At 41.0% G+C, this 26004-nt stretch overlaps 1 protein-coding gene across 1 annotated transcript in view; it reads right to left on the minus strand.

Moving 5' to 3' along the window:
- LOC124721823 (protein FAM91A1) overlaps positions 1 to 26004 on the minus strand; it is a 163912-nt gene that overhangs the window by 46145 nt on the left and 91763 nt on the right. Inside the window, exons 7-8 of the mRNA XM_047246944.1 lie at positions 17912 to 18110; positions 10207 to 10490 (exon numbers count right to left, since the gene is read on the minus strand). Of these exons, the coding sequence (XP_047102900.1) occupies positions 10207 to 10490; positions 17912 to 18110 (483 nt within the window). The remainder of the gene's footprint in view (positions 1 to 10206; positions 10491 to 17911; positions 18111 to 26004) is intronic.

Here is a 26004-nt window from a genome sequence, read left to right on the forward strand (position 1 = left end):
GACTTCGTCCACACTGCAGTGTTCCACCATCTTGCCAGTCAACCTGATGGATCCTCCAGGCTCGTGAGGCAGCATTGAGAATGATAATCCATGACAACAGTGAATGGTTTGCCAAATAAACATGGATAGAGCTTACTGATGGGTCAAACAACTGCAAGGCACCCTTTCACAGCTGTAGAGTAATTATTTTTGGACACAGAGTACTCTGGAAATATATACTATCGCCCTTTCAGCCTCTTCCTGAATTTGTACTAGAACTGTCCAAATCCCAAAACCACTAGCATCAGTATGAAGTTCTGTCTTGACTTTGTCATACAATGCTAAAACTGGAGAAGATGTAAGCACCTCACAAGAACAAGGAAACACCTTTCTTGTACCTCGTTCTGGGACTATGTGGCATCCCCTTGCAGTAGTTCTTGCAAGGGACATGCATTGGAATGGAGTCCTTTAAGAACCAACAGTATTACGAACCCATTCTCAGGAAACTTCTCACATCACAAGCATACCACAGAGTTGGAAACTCTGTAACTGTTCTTATTTTCTCTGATCTGTCTGTACTCCACTGCCATTCACTTGTCACAAGATTTTTATTTCTTGGAAATGAAAAGGCACTTTTTGGGATTCAGGCAGAGACAAGCATTCTCAACGAATTTCAACAGAGTTGTGTACTTCAAATGACACTGAAAAAAACAACTGTGTCATCCAGATAGAAAATACACATCGTCCATTTGAGGTGTTGAAGCAAGCTGTCACAAATTCAAAGGTGGCTGGAGCATTACATAGTCCAAATGGCATTACTTTCAATTTATAGAGGTCATCGAGAATTACGAAGACAATCTTTTCCCTGTCAGCCTCATCAATCTTGATTTTGCCAGTATTCTGACTGTGTGTCTGTAGTTTAGAAATACTTTTCTCCACTTTAGATTTGAAAGCATCCAAAACTGATGCTGGATAGCTGTTAGTCACTGATGATGTTCCTCAGCTAAGGTATATCCTAATGGTAGTTCAATAGTAGCTTCCTCTTCTGTGTTGTCTGTAGAGGTAGCAGAGCACACTATTCTTCCTCAATGACCCCAATGCGCACCTGCTGAACTGGTTCGGTTCCCTATGCACATACCTTCAGCGGTGAATTGTGGATGCTCACGACAGTAACCCAAACTTCCCATTGACCACCTACGATGCTAACGATCATCACTGGCATGTAGATTTCTTTTGTGAGCCTGATTAGCTTTGTGCAATCAACAAATGCTTCACACTTGAACTGTGGATCTCAACTGAAGACTGAAACTTGTCTTGATGATGATGTGGTAACAGTATCTTCAACAGTAAACAACTGCACAGAGTAATCTTTGTTATGTGTGCTTGCTGGAATAGGTTCATCAATCTGGAGCTCTGATACTCCACAGTCAATGACTGCATGCAATGCCTGCAAGAAGTCCCATCCACTAAGACCACATTCTATTAAATGACAAATTCAAAATGCTGTGTTCTGTCACTTATAGTTATTCCTGTAATACATATCCCATTGGCTGGACATACAGAGCTACTGTAAATGATTCAATTGCAAAAGTATTACATGTATAAATATGGCTGATGCATGAACAGAACTGTAAACTCACGAAGTATGTATTTTGCACTCTAAAAAGATTCTATGAGGCCCCTCTGGTCACATGACAAATACCTAAACAGTAATCAAGTTTGTTCCATACCTCATGTAACAACACCCTGTCAATGGTTATCATGGCAGCATTGATGCATTCTCGCAGTTGTCCCAGTGTTCTTGCATATGGGAGTATGTAAATGTGGTCCTTAATGTACCCCCAAAGGAAGTCACAAGGCGTTAGGTCATGTGATCTGGGGGGCATTTCAAGGAAAGAGAGCCACATCATACTCATCATTTGGTCCCCTCCCCCAAATCAAACAAGCAACCATATTCACCACTATACCCAATGCAGTGAATGGAAAGTTTGCCGTTTACGTAGCGACGAACATCGATGCTACTATGAGGGGTTGCCCCATCTTGTTGAAAGATGAAATTCTTGGAATCAGCAGTCAGTTGTGGCAACAACCACTGATAGTTATTCACATCAAGGTAAAATGTACTCATCACAATCTTCTCACAGAAGAAAAACAGCCCATACAGCTTCGTCTGTGACACTGAACATGAACTTAGCCTTCGGCAAATCTGCCCAACACTCCCACATTGTGGTGATTAACCTTTCCAGACAAATAAATGGTGCTTCTTCACTGATCATCTGTTTGGAGGCAAAATGTTCATTCTCAAGTGCTTACTGCATTGTGGTGAAAAATGGAATGCACTGGCAATCTTCCAATTTTAATTGCTGCACAAGCTGCAGACAGTACAGTTTGCAATGTAACAGCCATCACAAAATCTTCCAAACAGTTTGCTGCGGTATTCCAAGTTTGTGGCTTATGCGGACTGTTGATTCTTTTTTTTTCAACTGAAAACTTTCTCTCACCCTCTCCATGGTTGCATCTGGCACACATGGTCGAGGGTACTTTTCTGTTTACAGAGACAACCAATGTCCCTAAATTGCCGAGACCAATACACCATGTTCTGCTTACTTGGCAGTTATTTTACGTAATTCCTTCTAAATGCATGCTGCACTGTTGTAACAGACAAATATCTCGCATACTGCAACACACAAAAACTCTTTTCTTGCTTCATCACAATTTTTTCCAGGCACTGCACTCATAATGCCAACTGGTGGGCACAATGCAAACTCGGTGAGTTTACAATTCTATTCATGCATCAATCATATTTGTACATGTAATACATCAGAAACTACAGAACTCTGAAAACAAATGAATCATTTATAGCTGCCTTGTATTTCCCATTTATGATCTTCAGCAATGTATTTCCCATTTGTGACCTTCAGCACAATCGCTTTCATATCATGTAAAACAATCTTCTTTAGCTGATGATGATAAGCGTTTCACATTACAGAAATAGAAGTCTAAATCGAATAGTGCCCAGACTGGTTGACTGTAGATGAAATTGCATGTCATCTTGGCAACTGTCATCCATGGTGTAGACTCAACTCCATAGACAGTCATCTCACTTCATTTTCCTAAATTTGGTGGCTAGGCAAGCGGCTGGTACCTTCGTGCAGTGACAGGGAAAAGCTACAACATGCCGAGGGTGACAGGGAAAAGCTACAACATGCTGAGGAGTAAACTCATCCAGGGTACAGTAATGAGATTCGTCCCACAGGTCAGCTACATTCATCTGCAGTTGACTGTTGTGATGGTTGATGTCTTGTGGCATAGTAGTCATCAAACACTCATCTCCTTTCTCTGCAGTAGTGCACAGTGTGTCTGGGCATCCAATGAAAACAGAATGGCATGTTGTCTTCCATCCTTCAAATGTGTGTTTTTCTGTGGGACATTTAACTTGGTGGAAAAGTTAGTTGTAGCTGCATTGGTCCAAAGTAGGGTTGTTGTTGAATTGGGGGGGGGGGGGGGGGGCGGGGCATAAGTCTGAGCCCATTCTTCATGATGTGCTCGACTGGTGGTGGACACTCATGCCACCTCTTGTTCAATATTCTCTATTACCTCCCTACACGTGGAGTTGACACTCAAGGGTTCTATCACAATAGATACTCAGTCCAACATTTCTGGTTGCCCTACATTGCTGTATATCTTCTCATACAGTCTGGTTTATAAGAGAGGCGAGCTCATGGTGATCTTCTACAACTGCTACAGGGGCCTCATTTGGGAGTCGGCTTTTGTCTCACTTTTTTCTATTACATTTTCTTGATTCCCTGGCACCACTTGATGAATTACTCTGTCATTGTGACATCCATTATCCGATGATCTCAATAAATGTCTTCTGCAACTCCTTTCATCAAGTGTGAGATTTAGTCAGCTTCTGTCATATTTGGATTCACAATGTGGCATAGGGTGAAAATATTCTACATGTAAGAGATTTAGTCAGCTTCTGTCATATTTGGATTCACAATGTGGCATAGGGTGAAAATATTCTACATGTAAGAGATTTAGTCAGCTTCTGTCATATTTGGATTCACAATGTGGCATAGGGTGAAAATATTCTCATGTAAGACCGTCATTTCTCTGTGACATTGGGCCCTGTTCTTAGACTGTATTCCTGCAGCGTCGACTTACTGATGATTGTAGCCAAACGTTTGCTTTGGTTCAGCCTGGAAATTGTTCCAGCTCTTGAGCTTCTCTTAGTTGTTTTCAAACCACTGGTGGGCTGTACTGCCTAAATAGAAGTGCCAAACACATCATGCAATCCCACCTGTTGTGTATGGTGGCTCGGCTGAATTCTTTCACTGAATTTGATGGGACCTGACCAGTGTCTTCAAAGAACACTGATGGATGCCTGATGTACAGCTGAATTACTGCTGGCTTGGAGTCCACTGGTCTCAATATACACATCTTAGGAATGACTTACTGCTTGTATTATGGTTCCTGTCCATGTAGGCAACAGCTATTACATTGTCTAACTGGAGCCATAGTGTTGTAGATGCTTTGAAGTACCTGGCATCTTCACCTAACAATGTCATGTGGTATCCACAATCAAGCCCAAATCCGAAACCAGGGTTATCAGAGAAGTACAACATTTAGCACTGATAGCAAATTTGTTACAGACACCACCATACAGACAGAATATAACTGCCTCCTGGACAGAGATTGCTGCTATATAGGCACTGAAGCGCCAAAGAAACTGGTATAGGCATGTGTATTCAAATAAACAGATATTTAAACAGGCAGAATATGACACTGTGATCAGCAATGCCTGTACAAGCGTTTGGCACAGTTGTTAGATCAGTTAATGCTGCTAGAATGGCAGGTTATCAAGATTTAAGTGTGTTTGAACATTGTGTTATATGATGATGATGATGATTTTTGGTTTGTGGGGCGCTCAACTGCGTGGTTATCAGCGCCCGTACAATTACCCAATCTTTGCCCAGTCCAATTTCGCCACTTTCCTGGATGATGATGAAATGATGAGGACAACACAAACACCCAGTCATCTCGAGGCAGGTGAAAATCCCTGACCCCGCCGGGAATCGAACCTGGGACCCCGTGCTCGGGAAGCGAGAACGCTACCGCGAGCGGCGGACATTGTGTTATAGTCGGCACTAGAGCAATGGGACACGGTATCTCTGAGGTAGCCATGAAGTGGAGATTTTCCTGTATGACCACTTCACAAGTGTACCATGAATATCAGAAGTCCAGTAAAACATCAAATCTCCGACATCCCTGCGGCCAGAAAAATAGCCTGCAAGAACGGGACCAACGACAACTGAAGAGAATCATTTAATGTAACAGAAGTGCAACCCTTCTGTAAATTGTTGTAGATTTCAATGCTGGGTCAACAACAAGTGTAAGCTTATGAATCATTCAACGAAACATCATCAATATGGGCTTTTGGAGCCAAAGACCCACTCATGTACCCTTGATGACTGCATAACACAGAACTTTACACCTTGCCTGGGCCCTTCAACACTGACATTGGATTGCTGATGACTGGAATCATGTTGCCTGGTCAGACGAGTCTTGTTTCAAATTGTATTGAGTGGATGGACGTGTATGGGTATGGAGACAACCTCATGAATCCATGGACCCTGTACATCAACAGGGGACTGTTCAAGCTGGTGGAGGCTCTGCAATGGTGTGGGGTGTGTGCAGTTGGAGTGATATGGGACCCCTGATGCGCCTAGATACGACTCTTGACAGGTGACACGTATGTATGCATCCTGTCTGATCACCTCATCCATTCGTGTCCATTGTGCATTCCATCCTGTCTGATCACCTCATCCATTTGTGTCCATTGTGCATTCCAACGGACTTGGTCAATTCCAGCAGGACAATGTGACACCCACTATGTCCAGAATAGCTACAGAGTGGCTCCAGGAACACTCTTCAGAGTTTAAACACTTCCACTAGCCACCAAACTCCCCAGACATGAACATTATTAAGCATATCTGGGATGTCTCACAACATGCTGTTCAGAAGAGACCTCCACCCCTTTTTACTCTTGCGAATTTATGGACAGCCCTGCAGGATTCATGGTGTCAATTCCCTCCAGCAGTACTTCATACATTAGTCAAGTCCATGCCATGTCATGTTGCGGTACTTCCGCGTGCTTGCGGGGGTCCTACATGATATTAGGTAGGTGTACCAGTTTCATTTGCCCTTCAGTGTATATACATCAAATATTCCAGAATATACAAACATAAGATATTTCGAGAACTTTCCACAACTGACAATAACTAAATAACAAATAACTGCTGGTGGTTGGGTTTGAACCAAAGACCTTGTAAAAAATAACTACACTCACTGATGGCGCTGCAGTCGCGGGATAATTTGAACCTTCTGCTGGACGCCATTATAGTGGTTGTAGTCTGATGTGTTGTCTAGTATTGTTGTTTATGAAGACCCTGATTCAACGTTGTATATTTGTTGGGGCGTACATACAGTATTTGTTACTCGTAATTCTACTGTCTGTACATTCCAATCAAAAGAAGTACAATGGTGAAGAGTTGTGCAGCGATTAATTGTACAATTAAATTCGAGGAAGGAACGAATATTACATTTCACAGGTATGTGAATATTTTAAGTTGTTTTGTATGTCAGTGCACTTGCTTAATAAATGTTTTTGTAACACGGTATTAGCATAATGGCTGTGCATCTATTCGCAGGCTTCCTTTCTCAAAACCACAGCTGTTACAAAAATAGTTACACGATGTCAGGCGCAAGATTTCCAACCGACAGAATACCATTTTATATGTTCTGATCATTTTGAAGAAAGTTCGCTGATCGATAGTGTTTTCATGGTCTAGATTAGGTTGAAACTTGATAATTTGGTCGTGAGTTGCCAAAGCACTATGCCATATATAATGCACTTCTCGTCACAAAATCTAAAGCAAGGTAGAGTCAGAAAATATCTATTAATATAGTGGGCAAATCTTCGAGTATTTTGACGTATTTTGCGTACATCTATCGTAAATGAACTACGAAAAATGCTAGGGGTCCAGTACATAACTTTTAGCTACGGCAGATTCCATGTAGTATGTAAGATAAATTCATAAACAGTGACTAGTTGCTGTTTGTTCATAAATTAAAAAGTATATTGTAGTAATGTATTTAAATGAGGCATTCTGTTTGCGACCTAACTCAAGGGAAGGCATTTTATAACCAAAAGCGATGTACAAACATTCGAACTCCGCGCGTCAGTTTACCACTCTAATGGCCTCCGGCCAGCTATTCAATTTGTCTGCTCTTCACAGTCGACCAATCGTGCTGTTGTGGGGGCCTGGTTTGAACTGACAATCTGTAGCATGCCAGCCAGCAACGTCAGAAACTACGCTACACAGCAAGCATATCTCATGCCAATACTGTTACATCACTCTGGAACTAGGTCACTCAGCAGGCAAGAGACATAGTTTTCTTATGGAGTCTCAATCCAGATATTTCCAAAACAACCTTTTGGCCCATATGATTCTCATGCGTCTTTTTTTACACACACACAAACATGTAAGTGAAACAAACCTTAAGTGTGCATCATTCAGAGTCCCTGGAAGCAGTTTTCTGCACCAACAAAGAGTTCTTGGCTGACCTTGTAGAGGTCTGTATAATGTGAAGGAAAGTACTTTCAAAAGATAATAAAGAAAATATTTCAGAAAAACAGGCATCCTCTTGCAAAAAGAAAGGCAAGAGATTCAGGAATTTGCAGCAACAAAGACACCAGATACATACAGCTGGATAAAAAGGGCATAGATAATTTCTTAAGTTAACTGCTGACAAAGAGACAGAAGCAGAAGAAATAATCACAGCAGCAAAAAATGCCCCCTAATACCTGTAAATTTCTTCATGCAGTTATCAATAAAAACACTGTTCTCCACAGATGACTCACAATACACTTTCCTTGATGGGTATGTTGAATGGCTAAGCAGGAATGGCTAGAGAACAAAATGCAAGACTGTACAAGCATGGAGGAGGAACATACACTATGTGATCAAAAGTATCCAGACACCTGGCTGGAAATGACTTACAAGTTCAGTGAGATGGAAAATATGACACTAGAAGAAGAATTTAACAAAGGACTGAAAGATATAAGCCAAAACACGGCTCCTGGAAAAGACAACATTCCCTCATAATTCTTGAGATACTTGAGAGAGCCAGCCATGACAAAACTATTCCATCTGGTGTGCAAGATACTGGTAGATGAGATAGACAAAATATCCCCAAGACTTCAACAAGAATGTAATAATTCCAATTCCAAAGAAAACAGGTGCTGACAGATGTGAATATTACTAAAATGTCAGTTTAATAAGTTATGGTTCCAAAATACCAACATGAATTATTTGCAGAAGAAGGGAAAAACTGGTAGAAAGCAACCTTAGGAAGTATCAGTTTGAGTTACAGGAAATGCAGGAACATGAGATGCATTACTGACACCACGACTTATCTCAGAAGATAGGTTAAAGAAAGGTAAACCTACTTTTATAGCATTCATAGATTTAGAGAGAACTTTTGACAATGTTGACTGGAATATGTTTTTTGAAATTCAAAAGGTATCAGGGATAAATTACATGAGGCAAAATGTTATATACAGTTTGTACAGAAAGCAGACTGCAGTTATGATAATTGAAGGGCAGAAAGGGAAGCAATGGTTGAGGAGGGGGTGAGACACGATTGCAGACTACACTTAATGTTACTCAATATATACACTGAGCAAGCAGTGAAGGAAGCTGAAGAAAAATTTTGATTGGGAATTAAAGTTCAGGGAGAAGAAATAAAAACTCAAAGTTTTGCTGATGACATTGTAGTCCTATCAGAGACAGCAAAGGAATTGGAAGAGCAGTTGAACAGAATGGACAATATTTTGAGAAGAGGTTATAAGATGAGCATAAAAAAGAAAACAAAGGTAATGGAATGAAGTTGAACAAAATCAGGCAATTCTGTCAGTATACAATCAGGAAATGAGACACTAAAAGCAGTAAATGAGTTTTGTTATTTAAGCAGCAAAATAACTGATGTCCAAAGTAGAGATGACATAAAATGCAGACAGGCTACAGCAACGAAATCATTTCCAAAAAAGAGGAACTTGTTAACATCAAATATGAACTTAATGTGTTAGGAAGTCTTTTCTGGAGGTATCTGTCTGTAGTGTAGTTTTGTATGGAATTGAAATATTGACGATAAGAAGTTTAGACAAGAAGAACATAAAGGCTTTTGAAATATGGTGCTACAGAAGAATGTTGAAGATAATAAGCTGGATAGACAATGTAACTGATGAGAAGGTAGTGGATCAAATTTGGGAGAAAAGAAATTAATGCCACAATTTGACTAAAAGAGGAGTTTGTTTATTAGGACACATTCCGAGGCATCAAGGAATTGTCAATATTGTAACTGAAGGGAAGTGTGCAGGGTAAAAACTGTAGAGGGAGGCCAAGGGATGAAAACAGTAAGCAGGTTCAAATGGATGTAGGTTGCAGCAGTTATTTGGTAATAAAGAGGCTTGCACAGAAAAGACTAATGTGGAGAGCTGCATCAAACCAGTCTTCAGACAGAAGACCACAATAACAGGGTGAAAAACACAAATATGTGATATTCAGCAAAAATAAAACATGCATGTATGAAAAGAAAACACAGAGAGAGACTAAATATGAAAAAAAATTGGATAGTTACAGCAAAAGTCAAAATTCAAAAATTAGCGTGTTCATTAGTCATTTATTTAAAAAAACATGTGTCATCAAATTTGGGTGGAAATAAATCAGGAAATTTCATTAGCTGCAACAATGTGCAGTGCTTACTGGCTGAACAATGTACACAAGATATCAGAAGCATTGAATAACATGTGCTTACTAGTTTTGAAACCAGAGGAAAAAAGAGAGAACATTAAAGCAGTTTCATCAGCTTTCTTGTACTTTTTTTCCATTTCATGCTACATCTTTCTGTTTACAAAGAAGGAAATGATTTACAAGTTCTAACAGGTTACAATATAAAATATCTTTTGATCTATGCGCATGTCAGGCCTGCTCCAGATAATGTTTCTGTACCTGGTAAGCAGAAGCTGTTTTTATGTGCCAAATTGTGTTTACGTTAATGTGTGACTTCCATACATTAGAGATCATGCAATTCTGTACTTTAATTAACACTTTACTTTTCATAACTTAAAGACGGCACAAGAAAACTTTATATGGAACTTACCTGTAATTCTTAACAAGCAGGCGAGTGCAGGTAGCAGGATCTAAAGACTGCAAGCTTTCACAGCGTACCAGATCTAGAGGCAAGTTCAGATCTTGTCCCATGGCAGGATTACTCCGTAAAAATCCAATGGTAGAACGTAAATTGAAGGCATGTTCAAAGTATCGTTGAGCTTCACCTTCACTATCCACTGTTGATATGCTATCTAGTTCAGTAACAAAGCTATCTAGTGATTCATCAGATAGCTTCCCCACTTCAAACATGGTTACTGCGTGATTCTTCAACCCCTAAAGTAAAAGTAAATCACACAGTAAACACACACAGAAGGGTACAACTGATGTCGTTAAGTAGTAGAACATGGTGCAAGTAATGCAAACTCTTGACATATATTATTCTTTTATGCAGGACCACTATAAGTGCAACTCCCAAACTGAAATAAATTCTATAAATTGACTTGAGCATACAGAAATGAAGTGTTGAGATGAAAGATGTTTAATAGTTAGCTTCATATAACACAAATCAGCAAAAAAAGTGGGGGCAAGATGGAAAGACATTAGTGGAAGCAATAATTTGGGAAAGTAAGTAAAGTGCAAGGACTGACAAAACAGTCAGATGTTGGACAAGAGAATGTAGACAAGGACAGGAAAAGGAAAAAAATGGATGAGGAACATGAGGTCAGTTGAACAAGGATAATGTGAGATATCAGTCATGGCCTTAATGGAGGAATGAGCCTGCCCTTCATCTGAAGCATTTGGGGAAACTGATGTAAATTTAAGTTAGGAAGGTTGAATAGGTATTTGAATCTTACATTTCCCGAATCTGAGTTAAATGCCTTAATTGTGGTAGTGAGAAACCCTGGATATTAAGAACAGTAGAAGATAATACTATCCAGATAGCAGAAAATGTTGTGTTTGAAGAATAATGAGGCAAAACTATACTGAACATAGAGGAACAGAAAGAATTCTACGTCTGTCTGCTCTTGGAATGTCTGTCATGTATTGGAGTAATGCATTCCTACACTTCCAGTTTCTCCAAAAAATGCTGGTTCTTTTGCCATTCTCAATTTCAGTTGATACAACACAATTCATGATAGTGTTCTTATTTTTTTAAATGTAACCACTTACTTTATTTGAGCTTGTGGGTTACATACAACAAGATATTACATATTTGTTCCCTAATATTAGAAATTTTGCTGTTTTGTGATTGGCGTATAATATAATTTCCTTGGAAAAAAACCAGATGAAAGCAAGATGTGGTAGGCATTTAGAGCCTTTATTTATGAGTAAAATTTTACCCGTCTTTTTCTTATTTAAAGATGTTTTGGCTAATGTAATGTACCATATTTTCACTGTGCTGACCTATTCCCCAAGTATAATAATATATATTGAGGAAAGGATCATTATTTCCAAATCTATATCTAATGGGAGTCTGCCCCCAATCCTGCTATGATCTTCACACTTTCAGCTTTCTTTGAATATCTTGTACCACTGAATACTGCAAATAGGTAACAGTAACGGTTTATCATCAACTAATACATTTCTACAGTCCTTTCATATTCCATAAACTGAGTCTTACATCACTTCTTGGTAGAACAACTTCATAATTATAAATGATAAGCACAGTATTGTGTATATTCTACAGTGTATACTATAGAACATACACAACAATAATTTATAAACATTTGATATTTCTCAAGTCTTATTTCAATTTAATCACAATTTCTTGACATGACACATTAAGTCCATTATAATTATCCGGGCTGTTATGCCGTGGTCGGTTGATGAATTCTGTGTCGATTCCCAATGTTTCGTCTCCGACTGCGGGAGACATCTTCAAGGGGGTCCATAGCTCGACGGAAGGTCCAACACACCCACTGGCTCGCTACTGACTGCCGCTAAATTCCGTGTCCGTGCACTCCCACGCCGCGGCGTGACGTAACGTGTTTTGAAAACATCAGTGCAATTGGCCGCTGTCCGTCACCGTTGCCATCACCCAGTAGTGGACGGGTGGTACACATCTTCTTTAACACCGGCATCCATATACTGTTTAATTTCACGCCCTCCTCCTTTCGGTTGAAATTATTTGGGTGTTTAGCGATTTTGATTGCCTCCCTGTAGAGCCTTTCGTAATATCCACTTGTGGCCGCTAGTACTTGCGTCTCCTCGAAACTAATATTGTGGTTCCCTGGCTGGAAAGCATGCTCCGCAACAGCTGATCGTTCCGTTTCTCCTCTTCTACAATTTCCCTTGTGCTCTTCCAAATGTTTAGAAACAGTTCTTTTAGTATGACACATTAACACACCTTATTAGCAAAGCCATTAGCTCTCTTCAGAATGGTTATGAATGACTCAAATACTTATTCGTAGCTGAACATTTCTGAAGGCTGAAAATAAAAATAGTTTTCAGACTGACTGTGTGCCACTGTGCAACTGCCACACCAAAGTTGTCACATTACTAATATTTCATTTCTCTCTCTTTCTTTACATGTCTACCTGCAATCTCTTTAGATTTGTGTTTTCATCAGCAGATTCTACATATTACCCAAATAATATTATGAAACAAGAATCTATTGAGAGGCATTCTTTCCAAATCCCTCTATCAAAATGTGTAACACAACTTGAGTTTCCAAACCAAGGAGAATTCGCTTTCAGTGAACATGACTGTAAGATATTTTAAACATCAAAAACATGCCTCCATTTGTTGCCATTTAACAAAAGATATTCTACTGCTGATATTCTTCTCTTCCTAACCTGATGTTCAAGAGCATATGCCTCCTAATGACACAACACAGCACTTCAACACTCATGTGATGGGATGCAGTGGACCACAAATTGTGCTACTGTGGCTCTCCTATAGTCATCCTACCTGTCATATCTTATCGGCTAAATCATTTCCCCGAATTCCCCAACAGAATCAGAGTATCAAGATACATTTCTCAGATGAGTATGTATGCTGAATAGCTTCGATGGTAGTCATGAAATCATTGTAGATGATGGATTTCTTGGCAGTGATATTTGACCTCTTCCTGAGTTCTCAAGGTCAAATGTTGCTCTGCATTATAAATGGTAAATCATTTGGTGAGTTAATTTTCAGGATTCCGTTTGTGAACAGCTAAGGTACTCTCCCTGTCATATTTGTCAGTAAAAAATATTATAAGACGTCAACAGTGAAGAATGGTGTGAAAATTCTCTTTATGTGATCTTTCTCTCTCTTAAAAAGTAAAGAACTTCACTTTCGGGGGATATTCAACACTGCCAAATTTTGTGATGACAACTCAATTAAAAAAAAACCAAGCACAACCACAATTGTCAGGTGCCTAAATGGATACAGCAAACTTATCAATATCACACTATTTGTTAACTGAATTATAGTGAAACAATTTATACTACATACATGCATGCGACTATACTAGTATCAAAACTGCAAAAGGAAACAGCTACAGATAGTTCAAAATGGTTCAAATGGCTCTGAGCACAGTGGAACTTAACATCTGAGGTCATTAGTCCCCTCGAACTTAGAACTACTTAAACCTAACTAACCCAAAGACATCACACACATCCATGCCCAAGGCAGGATTCGAACCTGCGACCGTTGTGGTCGTGCGGTTCCAGACTAAAGTGCCTAGAACCACTCGGCAACTGCGGCTGGCAGCTACAGATAGTGCTCCACTGTAAAATATCTGTAATAACTGTTACAATCAAACAGCCTACACCACAAATGTATTCCTCAGCAAGATCAGTATATACATACAGTGAAACCTCTTTATAACATTCCTCCATATAATGTTTTCCTCTATATTACATCCGTTTTTTTCGGTCCCGACTAAAAGCCCATATAAACAATGTTAAATTTTCCTCTTTACTGAGTTTCCTCTATATTACAATTTCCTCCATGTAATGCTCATATTTTTGGAACCCTGGTCAATTATTTACCTCTTTATAACGTTTAAGTGACTGGATGTAGACACATAGTTTTCTGTTCTGTGGATTCACAATTTGCATCGGCTCAGAAAGCCCGCGCTCAGTGTATTTCATATGTCAGTGGCAGAACCCGATCACATGACATGTGATGCACATTCTGCTTGCCATCTTTTTGGTGCCATTTCAGTCGATACTTTGTATTCATAGGGTGTTGCGTGAGCTGAGCAGCAAACAGTTTGTGTGTCTAGTGATAGTGTGTCTTCAATATAACTTCTTTTTTTTTAAAAAAAAAAAAATGCTTTCATCAGTGGACATGAGTGAAAAGTGGAAGAACATTTCTCTGGAACAGAAGTTTTCTGTTATTAAAAAAGTGGAGGCAGCTCCTGGTGCGAGTCATGTGGAGCTAACAAAGCAATTTGAACTGGTCCCCTCAACACTACTATGGAAACAGATCGTCATAATGGAAGGGTTCGAGAATTGTGGAAATTGGAAACGTATGCGTGTGAAACCATCGACTTACGATGAAATGGAGGAAGTTTTATTAACCTGGTTTCAGCAAGCACGCGCTGCAAACATTCCTATAAACTTAACTATTCTGAAGGAGAAGTTGCTTCAAATATCACTGCAGTTAGGAATGGAAAATTTTACAACGTCCAATGGATGGATTAATAAATTTTGACAGCATCAAGGTGTTGTATGCAAAGCGGAATGTGGAGAAAGTAAAAGTGTGGACGAACCAACTGTAACTCAGTGAATGCAGACTCTCCCTAATCTAATACATGGCTACAAACTGCATGACATTTATAACACTGATGAAACCGGCATGTTTTTCAATTTAATGCTAGATAAGACATTTACTTTTCGTGGGGAAAATTGCCATGGCGGTAAGAAGATTAAGAAATGTCTTACCGTTTTGTTGTGTACAAATGCCGATGACAGTGAAAAACTGAAACCTTTGGTTATCGGGAAGCCAAAAACTCTGAGGTTCTTCAAAAACATTTCCACGTTTCCGTGCAAATATATAAAAAATGCCAAGGCATGGATAACGAGTGATATATTTTTACGTTTTCTCAGAGAATTTCATGCCAAAATGGGGAGTGCTGCAAGAAAAGTGCTGCTGTTTGTGGATAGATGTGCGGCACATCCACCAGACGTATCCTTTCTGAGAAATGTGAAAGTAATTTTCCTGCCACCCAGCTTCACCAGCCACTTGCAACCTTTGGACTTGGGAATAGTACACACCCTTAAGGTTAAATATAGGACAGCCCTTGTAAAAAAAGGCCTTGAATTTGATGGAACAAAGAAAACCGGGAAGCCAGCAGAGCTCACAATGAAGCTGAATATTTTACAGGCAATGAATTTAATTAAGTACTCGTGGAGGGAAGTCAGTGCTGAAATTATTAAAAACTGTGTCACAAAAGCAGATTCTGTGAGAATGAGATGGCAGCTCCTGTGGAAGATGTTGCAAGTGATTTGCAAGAGTTTCAGGAATTAAAAGGCACTGATTCTGTCACTTTTGAGGACTTTGTGGCTGTGGATGACAATGTGGCAACCACAGGAGTACAAAGTATTGAGGAGCTGACTGCAGAGAGAAGCTTGGAGAATAATAGTGGTAGTGAAAGTGACAGTGAGAAGGAAGATGGTCCTGTGCCCTCATATCCTAAGGCAGCTGAAGCCTTTGAAACATTCATGAGATATATGATGGCCCATAGACTTGAGGACAGAACGAGCAATAAATGATTGCCATACAGTCAAGGAGAAATAGAAAACAAACATGCTTGCTTGAATATTTTTAAAAAACCATAGGTATGTGATTTTCAGATTGCATAGGTTGCTAGAGTTTTGTTCAAATTTAAGTTCCATTTCATAATTTAATTATTAAAGTAATTTTTTTGTAACTAATTCTTTTTTAATCTGTACTACTTACTGTGTTTTTATGTAATATGTGCAGTATATCATAAACAAAATTTGGCTCATGTTCTATAAGTGGGTCAACTGAAGAATGGGATACCACCTGTCAGCTTTGGACAATGATGTCATATCTTAAGAATCTGTTATAACTTTTTGCAGTACAAACTGATCCATTTACTTTCACCCATCCACCTACTGGTCCACATGTTTTAATTACAAAAAACTAATCATTTGATACATTGAGCATTTGCAATGAATATCATATTATGGTATTGTGAAAATTTAAAATGTCATCTATTTGTCAAAGGTGATTAGTGGTATCCCTATCTTCAGTAATGCCCTATAATTATTATTTGGAAGCCTTCCTCTTTATAGTGTTTTCCTCTATACAGTGTTCAGAATTTGTGGTCCCTTGAAAAACGTTACACAAAGGTTTCACTGTATTAATGAGAAGGTGTAGGTTATTTCGCTTTTAGCAGCTGTTACACATATGTTGCAGTGGAGTACTATCTGTAGCAGTTGATTTTTACAGTTTTAATACTAGCATAGTCACATGCACATGTATGATGTAAATTGGTTCAGTATAATTCAGTTAAAGAATATTTTCATACCGATATGTTCTCTGTATCTACCTATGAGTGTGAAGATGGTGGATTTTATCACCAAACCCAGCTGCAAATTAATAAAACTAATACACACAGCTGATTGTGCTGTTGCTACACATAAATTAGGAACAGCCACTGACCTATTATCCAATAAAAGATTGAGTGTAGACTTATTTGCTGTTCTCCTGAATTTCAAACATTCATCTACAAATTAACGATGATAAATAAATATTTCATTTGTTGTGTTACTCAACAGGAAGATACATGCATCTATGATTTTTTAAAATTATAGATCATATTTTTAAACACCCATTACAAACTTTGATGACTTTTAGTTGAAACTGAGTAGGTACGTTCGAAACAGTAACATTTCCAGGTTACTGAAACATAAAAATGTAGTGTAATGTACTCCCCTCCCCCACACCTCCTACATGAAAGAATGATAGTAATTTACTGTGTGTCTTAACTATAGCTTTTGTAACCATCTACTGTAGTAACAATACCCAATGCTAGTAGCTGTTGTTGTTGGCAAACATGATGCTGGTGAACAGTTAAAGCAGATCTACTAAGTGACACAAATATACTGTTCATTTTGAAGACCCCGTAGCAACTGAGCATTACTATTAATAGGAGATAACATCAGTCTGATGCAATAAAAGACACAAATACATGCAGTCAAAGTGCATTAACTAACTCATTAATCATAATTCTATGCCAATTAAAACATTCCACACTGCATCATCAGACCATGCAGAATCAAGTACAGTGATGATCACAAATAAAATTTTTTTTCACTAGTCAGGCAAACAGAGGGTCAGCATGTCAGTTCCATTCATGATCTGCATCCTCAAAAGGAATTGAACCTAAGATCTTACTGTTCGAAGTAAAAATGTTATCGAAGAGTTATTGGTTGAGAAGACAAAATACTGAGTTATCAGTTAAACACTGTCTCTTTTGTGGCAGCTTCTGGCTTTTAAAAGAAATTTTCAATTAATATTATCAGCAAACTGAAAGGAAACAAACGTGCTCTTAAACCGTGTCATGCTTATTTCAAGAAAGTATTCAAACACTGGGGATTTCTAATTGCTTACAACACAGTATAGTTTTATGGTGAAATGCACATTATTTTAAATTATTGGTGCACCCCACATGCCCAACCATATAGTTTCAGCTTCCAGGGTTGTTAGGGACATTAAATGATGACAGGAAATATTATTCTTTCATTGGGAATAATGGCACTGACATCTGTGGATAAATTAGAGGCAGCACTCACTGGAGATAAGTTGCCCATCATGAGGAATGCAGTTAGTGTTGAATCAAACAGGAAGGCAATGCGCATACTTCGTGGCTGGTTTGATAAGAAGGCTGCTTCGACCTCTTCTGTACCACTTGATGCATCATCAGTGGGCGTTGTAACTGCTTCACTAAATGGCGAAGTCAGGTCAAGAGGTACTGGCTCTACTGATATGCTCCTGGAAATAACACTAAAGCTTAATCTTTGTGCTACAATATTTCTACACTACATTAATGCACAAATGAAATGCACACACACACACACACACACACACACACACACACACACACACACACACAGAGTCACATCATAACCACCGTCAAGTCCAAATCTGAAAGCAAAGTCAATAATGAAGTACAAAACTTACCACTGAATGCATGTTTACTACAGATACCAATATACAAACAGAAGAGAGCTGCCTCCTGGCCAAAGAGTGCTGCTACTGAATATTCCAGAATATACAAACATAAGAAATTTCATATATCTTCTAGAAATGATAAATACTAAAGGACTAGTATTTGCTAGTGATTGGATTTGAACTAGTTACACACAGAACACCAGCCAGTAATGCTAATTGCTACTCCACAGTGCTTGCAGCACAACTAATGGCATTGCTCCTTCTCATGGAGAAACACAACAACCTGCTCCTTCAGAAGTTCCCACAGCAACCTATATCTAGATCTAGATCCTGTGTTGCAGGGCTGGATGATTATCTTGTTGGGGTCACGCTGTCACATCGTACTCGCTATGATGAACATCAAAGGTAATCCCTCCTGTCGAAGCTTAGCAATCAACAAGCAAGCCTTCAGTTTTTTTGAACGAGAAGCCCACATCAATCCGTGCCTCATGACTGTAGTAATGTTTCATTTGGGGGAGATAGACAACGTTTCTACATTTTTGTCTTCTTGATGAAGTGTCATAATTGTCAACTTTGTATATGATGGTCGATAAACAACGAAGGATATGATGCAGCTCAAAATAGCATTTTAGTAACTTTTCCCATACTCACACTTTCCATGTAGATGTAAAGCCCTATATCAAGTCTCCCGCACTGTATCTGTTTGGGCACTGTTTCATGTTATTGCATTCTTGATCCTTCTCGTGGGCATCTATGGAACAGAATGTGGACCGGCTGTCTTCCTTCTTTGGTTCTAGTGATGAGGAGTTTCAACGTAGTCATCCTGGATATCATCTTGTCGAAAGGGGAGCAGTGCATCCATTCTCATTTTGGCCTTGCAACCATGGAGCAGAAAGAATAGTGTGAAGCTTTTAATGTCTTGCTTTGCTGTGTTATACACAAATGTCATATCAGACAGTACTGAAAACCAATACCTCCGACATCAATGTTCACTGAGGGCATATCTGCCAACATCTTATTAAAGTGTTCTGCGATGTCATTTATGTGTGGCAGGCAGTAGTCATTTTGTAGGTGATATTGCAATGTGAAATTACTTCTGATACTAGTCTCATCTGAAAACCACATTCATGAACAGAGACAATCAAATAGCTTCCTCTGTTTTTCTAAATGATGTCTTCCAGAAAGAACCTTGTAGTTTCTGGAGCTTCAGCAGATGGTACTACACACATCAAAAAAAGTTTTGCATCACCCCGGTTCCCAGAACTCCTGAAGATAGGCGTTGACTGTGGATATTGTATCATGGACACAGACCGTATGACTGTTCAGAGATGTCACTAAACCCACCCGCAGATGTAAACAACCACGAGCAGCGCCTTACATGGAGGAGGTCCAACAGCTGACCAGTTCCAGTCATTCCACCAGGAAGGAGGTACACGGCTCGTGTTGTCTGTAGTTCAACCATGCCTAGACGGTCAGTACCGCGGTTCGATCGTGTCCACATTGTTACTTTTTGCCAGGAAGGGCTCTCAACAAGGGAAAAGTCCAGGCATCTTGAAGTGAACCAAAGTGATGATGTTCAGACATGGAGGAGACACAGAGAGACAGGAACTGTCGATGACATGCTTCGCCCAGGCCGCCAAAGGGCTACTACTGCAGTGGATGACCGCTACCTATGGATTATGGCTCATAGGAACCCTAAAAGCAATGCCACCATATTGAATAATGCTTTTCATGCAGCCACAGGACGCCGTGTTATGACTCAAACTGTACGCAATAGGCTGCATGACGCGCAACTTCACTCCTGACATCCATGGCAAGGTCCATCTTTGCAACCACGACACCAGGCAGCACAGTACAGATGGGCCCAACAACATGCTGAATGGACTGCTCAGGATTGGCATCACGTTCTCTTCACCGATGAGTGTCACATATGCCTTCAACCAGACTATCATCGGAGACATGTTTGGAGGGAACTCGGTCAGGCTGAACACCTTAGACACACTGTCCGGCGAGTGCAGCACGGTGGAGGTTTCCTGCTGTTTTCGGGTGGCATTATGCGGGGCTGACATGCACCACTGGTGGTCATGAAAGGCACCGTAATGGCTGCACGATACGTGAATGCCATTCTCTGACTGATAGTGCAACCATATCGGCAGCATATTAGCGAGGCATTCGTCTTCATGGACGACAATTCTTGCCCCCATCGTCCACATCTTGTGATTGACTTCCTTCAGGGCAACGACATCTCTCGACTAGAGTGGTCAGCATTGAGCATGCCTGGGATAGATCGTTGTTGAGGAGTGGGGCAATCTGGACCAACAGCGCCTTGATGAACTTGTGGATAGTATGCCATGACGAATACAGGCATGCATAAATGCAAGAGGACAGGCTGCTGGGTATTAGAGGTACCTGTGTGTACAGCAATGTGGACCACCACCTCTGAAGGTCTCCCTGTATGGTGGTACAATGTGCAGTGTGTGGTTTTCATGAGCAGTAAGAAGGGCGGAAATGATGTTTATGTTCATCTCTATTCCAATTTTCTGTATAGGTTCCGAAACTCTCTGTTGTAAAACTTTTTTTTATGTGTGTACTTTGCTGCCCTCATAATGACTGAGATAGTTGGGGCACACTATTATCCACTCTGATCGAATGGTGATGCTGCAGACAGATTTGATATGATATGCCCTAGAGGTAATTGCAGCATGTGCTTCTTTACAGTGGCACACACAGTGTACCAGATTGGTAGAGACCTGGCCAATGATACCTGTATCTGTTCAGTCAGGAGTTTTCAAGAATCTCAGGTTGACCAGATGTCAAAACGCCATGGAAATACTTCAGTACTGCTGGCTGTAAATGAGCTGGGACACAAGCAACAATTTCCACGTCACTGGATCATAATTCCTCTTATACAATGTTCTGTCTAAATATTGGAATTGTCTTTTGTGTTGTTCCTCATTTTTAAAGCTTTTACAGGTTTCAGCAATGTTGGAACTTCCCCCTGTTCAGCATCAAAGTAATTTAATGCAGTGATGACTGAGATTTCATTCACACTACTGTGTTCGTCTAAAGGATTCCTTGAAACGCAATTGGTGTCCTTGCATTTGTGTTCAGTTTTGTATATCACTGTGACACTGTACTCCTGAAGCCTTAGAACTACTCTTACCAGTTGACATGACGAATCCTTCATGCTAGTTAGCCAGCATAGAGACTGGTGGTCTATCACAATGGCAAATCGTTTGTCAAATTATTAGAGATGGAACTTGATGGCCCAAACAACAACAAGGCACTCTTTTTCGGTTGCAGATAGTTCATTCCAGACTTGGACAGTACTCAAAGCATAAGCTATCACATTTTCAGTACCTTTCTGAATCTGGAGTAGAACTGCACCTACCCCATAACCACTAATGTCGGAATGAAGTTTCATCTCAGAATTGTTGTCATACAATGCTAGGACTGGAGATGATGTCACCACCTCCTATGGACAAGAAAAGATCTTTCTTGCACCTCATTCTGAGAAAATTTGTCATCTCCCTGCAGCAGTTCTTGAAAGGAAGGTGCCTTATTACAGAAGTTCTTCAGCAATCACCAGTAGTACGAGCATGTTCCAAGAAAACTTCTTGCATCACAAACAACTAGGGTCATGCGCGCCCATGTCAAAACTGTAAAACACGAAGACAATAAGAAGAGTTAATGATGACTACACGTCAATCCCTACTGACGGAAGAGAAGACAGCTAAAAACATGGATGTGGAGAAAGGTCTATAAAATATGTCATAGAGAAATGGAGGTCCAGAACTAAATATTAAATGGACTTTTCCATATTGCTATGATGGATAAAAAGTAAGACACGGTCGACAGCCCACGTATCATTTGCTAAAACAGCCGATAATTCACATGGCAAACACAGATGGGAATGTGAGCAGAAAAAAAAAAAAAAAAAAAAAAAAAAAAAAAAAAAAAAAAAAAAAAAAAAAAAAAAAGGGGGCATTCTGTCAGGAAATGGTGGACAGTTAAAAGTTTGGTGGAATGTGCACAAAGTGGTGATGGACCACTTATCAAATGGTGATTGCTAAAAAGGCAGTGCCCAATACACAACCTAGTTAGAATGATATATTCACGGCGAGAGTGCTGAGATGAGGTCATCCAAACCGCTGGGAGAGGCTTAATAACCCAGAGCTTGTTCCCATGAAGGGGGGGCCAGTGGTGATGCCAAAGTGACAGTACCTGCTGACAGATGGCAACACAGAGATCATCGGAGGGAGTGTACAAACTAGCAGGCTAAGGTACAAGAACTGCAGCCTTGGCAGCAGCATCAGCGGCCTCATTTCCTGTCAGACTGATGTGACCAGGAACCAACATAAACATCACAGTGGCTCCATCAAGAATGAGCAAGTGACAGCTTTCCTGGACCCGTTGCACTAAGTGATGGATGGTGTGCAGCACACAGAGGCTTTGAAGGGCACTGAGAGAGTCGAGCAGATGACACAATTGAAAAGCCTGTATTTCCAGATATACTGCATGGCCTGAAACACGGTGAAGAGCTCTGCTGTAAATACTGAGCAGTGTTCCGGAAGTCAATGCCAAAAAATGTCGGTGCCAATGACAAAGGCACACCTGACATCAGAGTCAGTCCCAGAGCCAGTAGTATATACAAAGGTACTACCGCGAAATTCCATATGAAGGTCATGAAACTGAAGGTGATAAAGTGAAGATGGAGTAGTGTCCTTAGAAAGCGAATGAAGGCCAAGGTGAACACAGGCCATTGCATGAAGCCAAGGTGGTAAAGGGTTCACACCCACTGGGAAAGTTGCAGGGAGCGACAAGTTAAGCTGCCGGAGCAAGAGCCGAAAGTGAACTCAATGAGGTAATGAGAAGAGGGATGCACCCCATACTGGCGATCAAAGAAGTCATTGAGGAAGGAAGCATAGGACGGGTGGCCATGCATGGCAGACAAATGGCATGCATATCTGTTGAGGAGAAAGTCACGGCAGTAGGACAGCAGTAGTTCGGCAGCTTCTGCACACAGACTCTCAACCAGGCTAGTGTAAAAGGCACCAATGGCCAAACGGATGCCATGATGGTGGATAGTATTGAGACGGCATAAGAGGGACAGACATGCAGATGCATAAATGAAACATCCATAGTCTAGTTTTGAACAGACAAGGGACAAGTACAAACAGAGGAGCGTGTTTCGATTTGCACCCCAGGAAGTACCATTGAGGACCCGTAGGACACTGAGGGACCACATACAGTGGGCAGTCAGGTAAGACATGTGGGAGGATGAAGAAAATTTCCTATCACGCACGAGCCCCAGGAATTACATAGTTTCAATGAAAAGAAGAGCGAGGGGCCCAAGATGTAAAGATGGTGGAAGAAACCAATCACGCTGCCAGAAATGCATACAAACGGTTTTGTCAATGAAAAGTGGGCAGGAGATGCCCAGCAGGACACAGGCCATTATAGGGCTAATGGCGATAGCAAAGAGGACGACGTTCTGGACGGAATCCTGAGGCACACTGATTTCCTGAATAAAGGTGTCCGACTAGGCAGAACCCACACGGACCTTGAAAACTCGGTAAAATTCCTGCAAGAAACAGGGCAGGTGGCCACAGAAGCCCCACGTGTAGAGAGTACAGAGGATACCAGTTCTCCAGCAGGTGTTGTAGGCTTTCTCCAAATCGAAGAAAACAGCCACAGTCTGGGTTTCAACAGAAAACCATTCATTATGTGGGTGGGAAAAGTGATGAGATGGTCAACTGCAGAATGCCGTGCAGTGGTTACTAAATTGCGAGACCTGAGCCACCATGCCAGCCGGGCATGAATCATATATTCCATCACCTTGCAAACACAGCTGGTGAGAGAAATAGGGTGATAGCTAGAAGGAAGGTGTTTGTCCTTACTGGGTTTAGGTATGGGAATGACAGTGGTTTCACGCCAGCATTTGGGAAACTTGCCCTCTGCCCAGATGCGGTTGTATGTATTACGCAGAAAGTGCTTGCCAGCAAGAGAAAGGTGCTGCAACATCTGAATGTGAACAGCTTCAGGCCCTGAGAAGGAGGATCGGGATGAAGTGAGAGTGTCTAGCTCCCTCATAGTAAAGGTGGCAACGCAGCACTCAATTCGGAGAAGCAAAGGGTATCGTCCAAGTCTCCTCCACTTGTTTCCAATGGAGAAAGGCAGAGTGATAGTGGGAGCAACTCTTAACCTCAAAAAAAACGGCAGCCCAAGGTGTTGGAGGCAGCAATAGGATCCACGATGACATTGTCTGTTACTGTCAGGGTAGAAATTGGGGAAGGGATCTTGGTCCCAGAGAGCCCTCACATGTTGGCCCACATAATGGAAGAGGGAGTGGAACTGTTAAAAAAAAAAAAAAAAAAAGAACACACACACAAGGGAATGAAATCCAGCTAGCGTTTTTGCTATCCCGAAGAACGCGACAACACTGTGCACGCATCTGTTTATAACGAATGTAGTTTTCCGTCGTAGGATGACAGTTAAAAACACAGAGAGCACGTCTCTGCATGTGAATTGCGTCACAGCATGCCTCAGTCAACCAAGGGGCCAGGACACATGGAAAAGAAAAGGTGCAAGGAATGGAACGTTCTGCAACGTTTAAGTTTAACGCTTGTAAGATACTCCACCTGGTCATCACAACTGGGGAAATCTTACTTGTTGAAGGTCACCAGGAAGGAGTAAAGCCTCCAGTTGGCCTTAGTAAGCTGCCATTTGGGTGTGTACGGAGGTGGGGTATGAGTCAGCAAACGGACAGCACACTGGAAATGGTCACTCGTGTATGTGTCGGAGAGAACAGACCACTCGAGACGATGGGCAATGCAGGATAGGTCCAAATAGGAATATGTGGGAGAGGAGTCTGAAAGGAACGTGGGCACTCCTGTGTTAACGCTGAAGGTGTTAAGCTGGGCAAGGTCAGCCAAGAGGGCACCTCTCAGACAGGTTCTGCGAGGAGCCCGAAGGGGATGATGGGCATTAAAGCCACTGAGCAGCAGAAAGGGTTGAGGTAGCTGCCCAATTAGCTGGAGGAAGTTTGCCCTGGTGACATCGAATGATGAAGGGATGTAAACAGTACAAAGTGAAAAGGTTAAGTGAAGAAGGAAAAGGTGAACTGCAACAGCCTGAAGACAGGTAGTCAGGAAGATGGGTTGACTATGAACGTCATCCCATATGAGCAGCATGACTCCCCCATGAGATGGAATGCTGACTTCAGGTGGAAGGTCAAACCAGACTGGGAAGAAATGTGAAAGCTCAAAGCGGTCATGAGAGTGCAATTATGTTTCCTGAAGGCAGAGAACAATTGGACATTGTGATTCTAAGAGCAGCTGTAAATCCTCTTTGTTGGATCAAAGGCCATGAACGTTCTATTGGAGGAGAGTCATGACAAGGAAGAAATGAAGGGGTGTCACCTCAGCAGCTGCCAAGAGCCAGCATGTGAAGACTTGCTGCTACAGAGCACAGAGGCAGGAGGATCCTGCTCCACTGTGTCTACAAAAGCATCGGCTTTCTTCTGCTGTCAGCTTGCGGAGTCCAGCACAGAAAAATAGTTGGTGGTGCGCACTGGTGACACAGAGGCTAGCCGGGCGAGTGCATCATGTGGTGACACCATCAAAGAGGATGATCTAGTCAGCGAGGGAGAAGACCATTTGTCTTTGTTTCACTTCTTCAAACCTTTCTGGTTACCAGAGGAAGACTCAGGTGT

This window comes from Schistocerca piceifrons, chromosome X, assembly GCF_021461385.2.
Source record: "Schistocerca piceifrons isolate TAMUIC-IGC-003096 chromosome X, iqSchPice1.1, whole genome shotgun sequence".
Taxonomy (NCBI): domain Eukaryota; kingdom Metazoa; phylum Arthropoda; class Insecta; order Orthoptera; family Acrididae; genus Schistocerca; species Schistocerca piceifrons.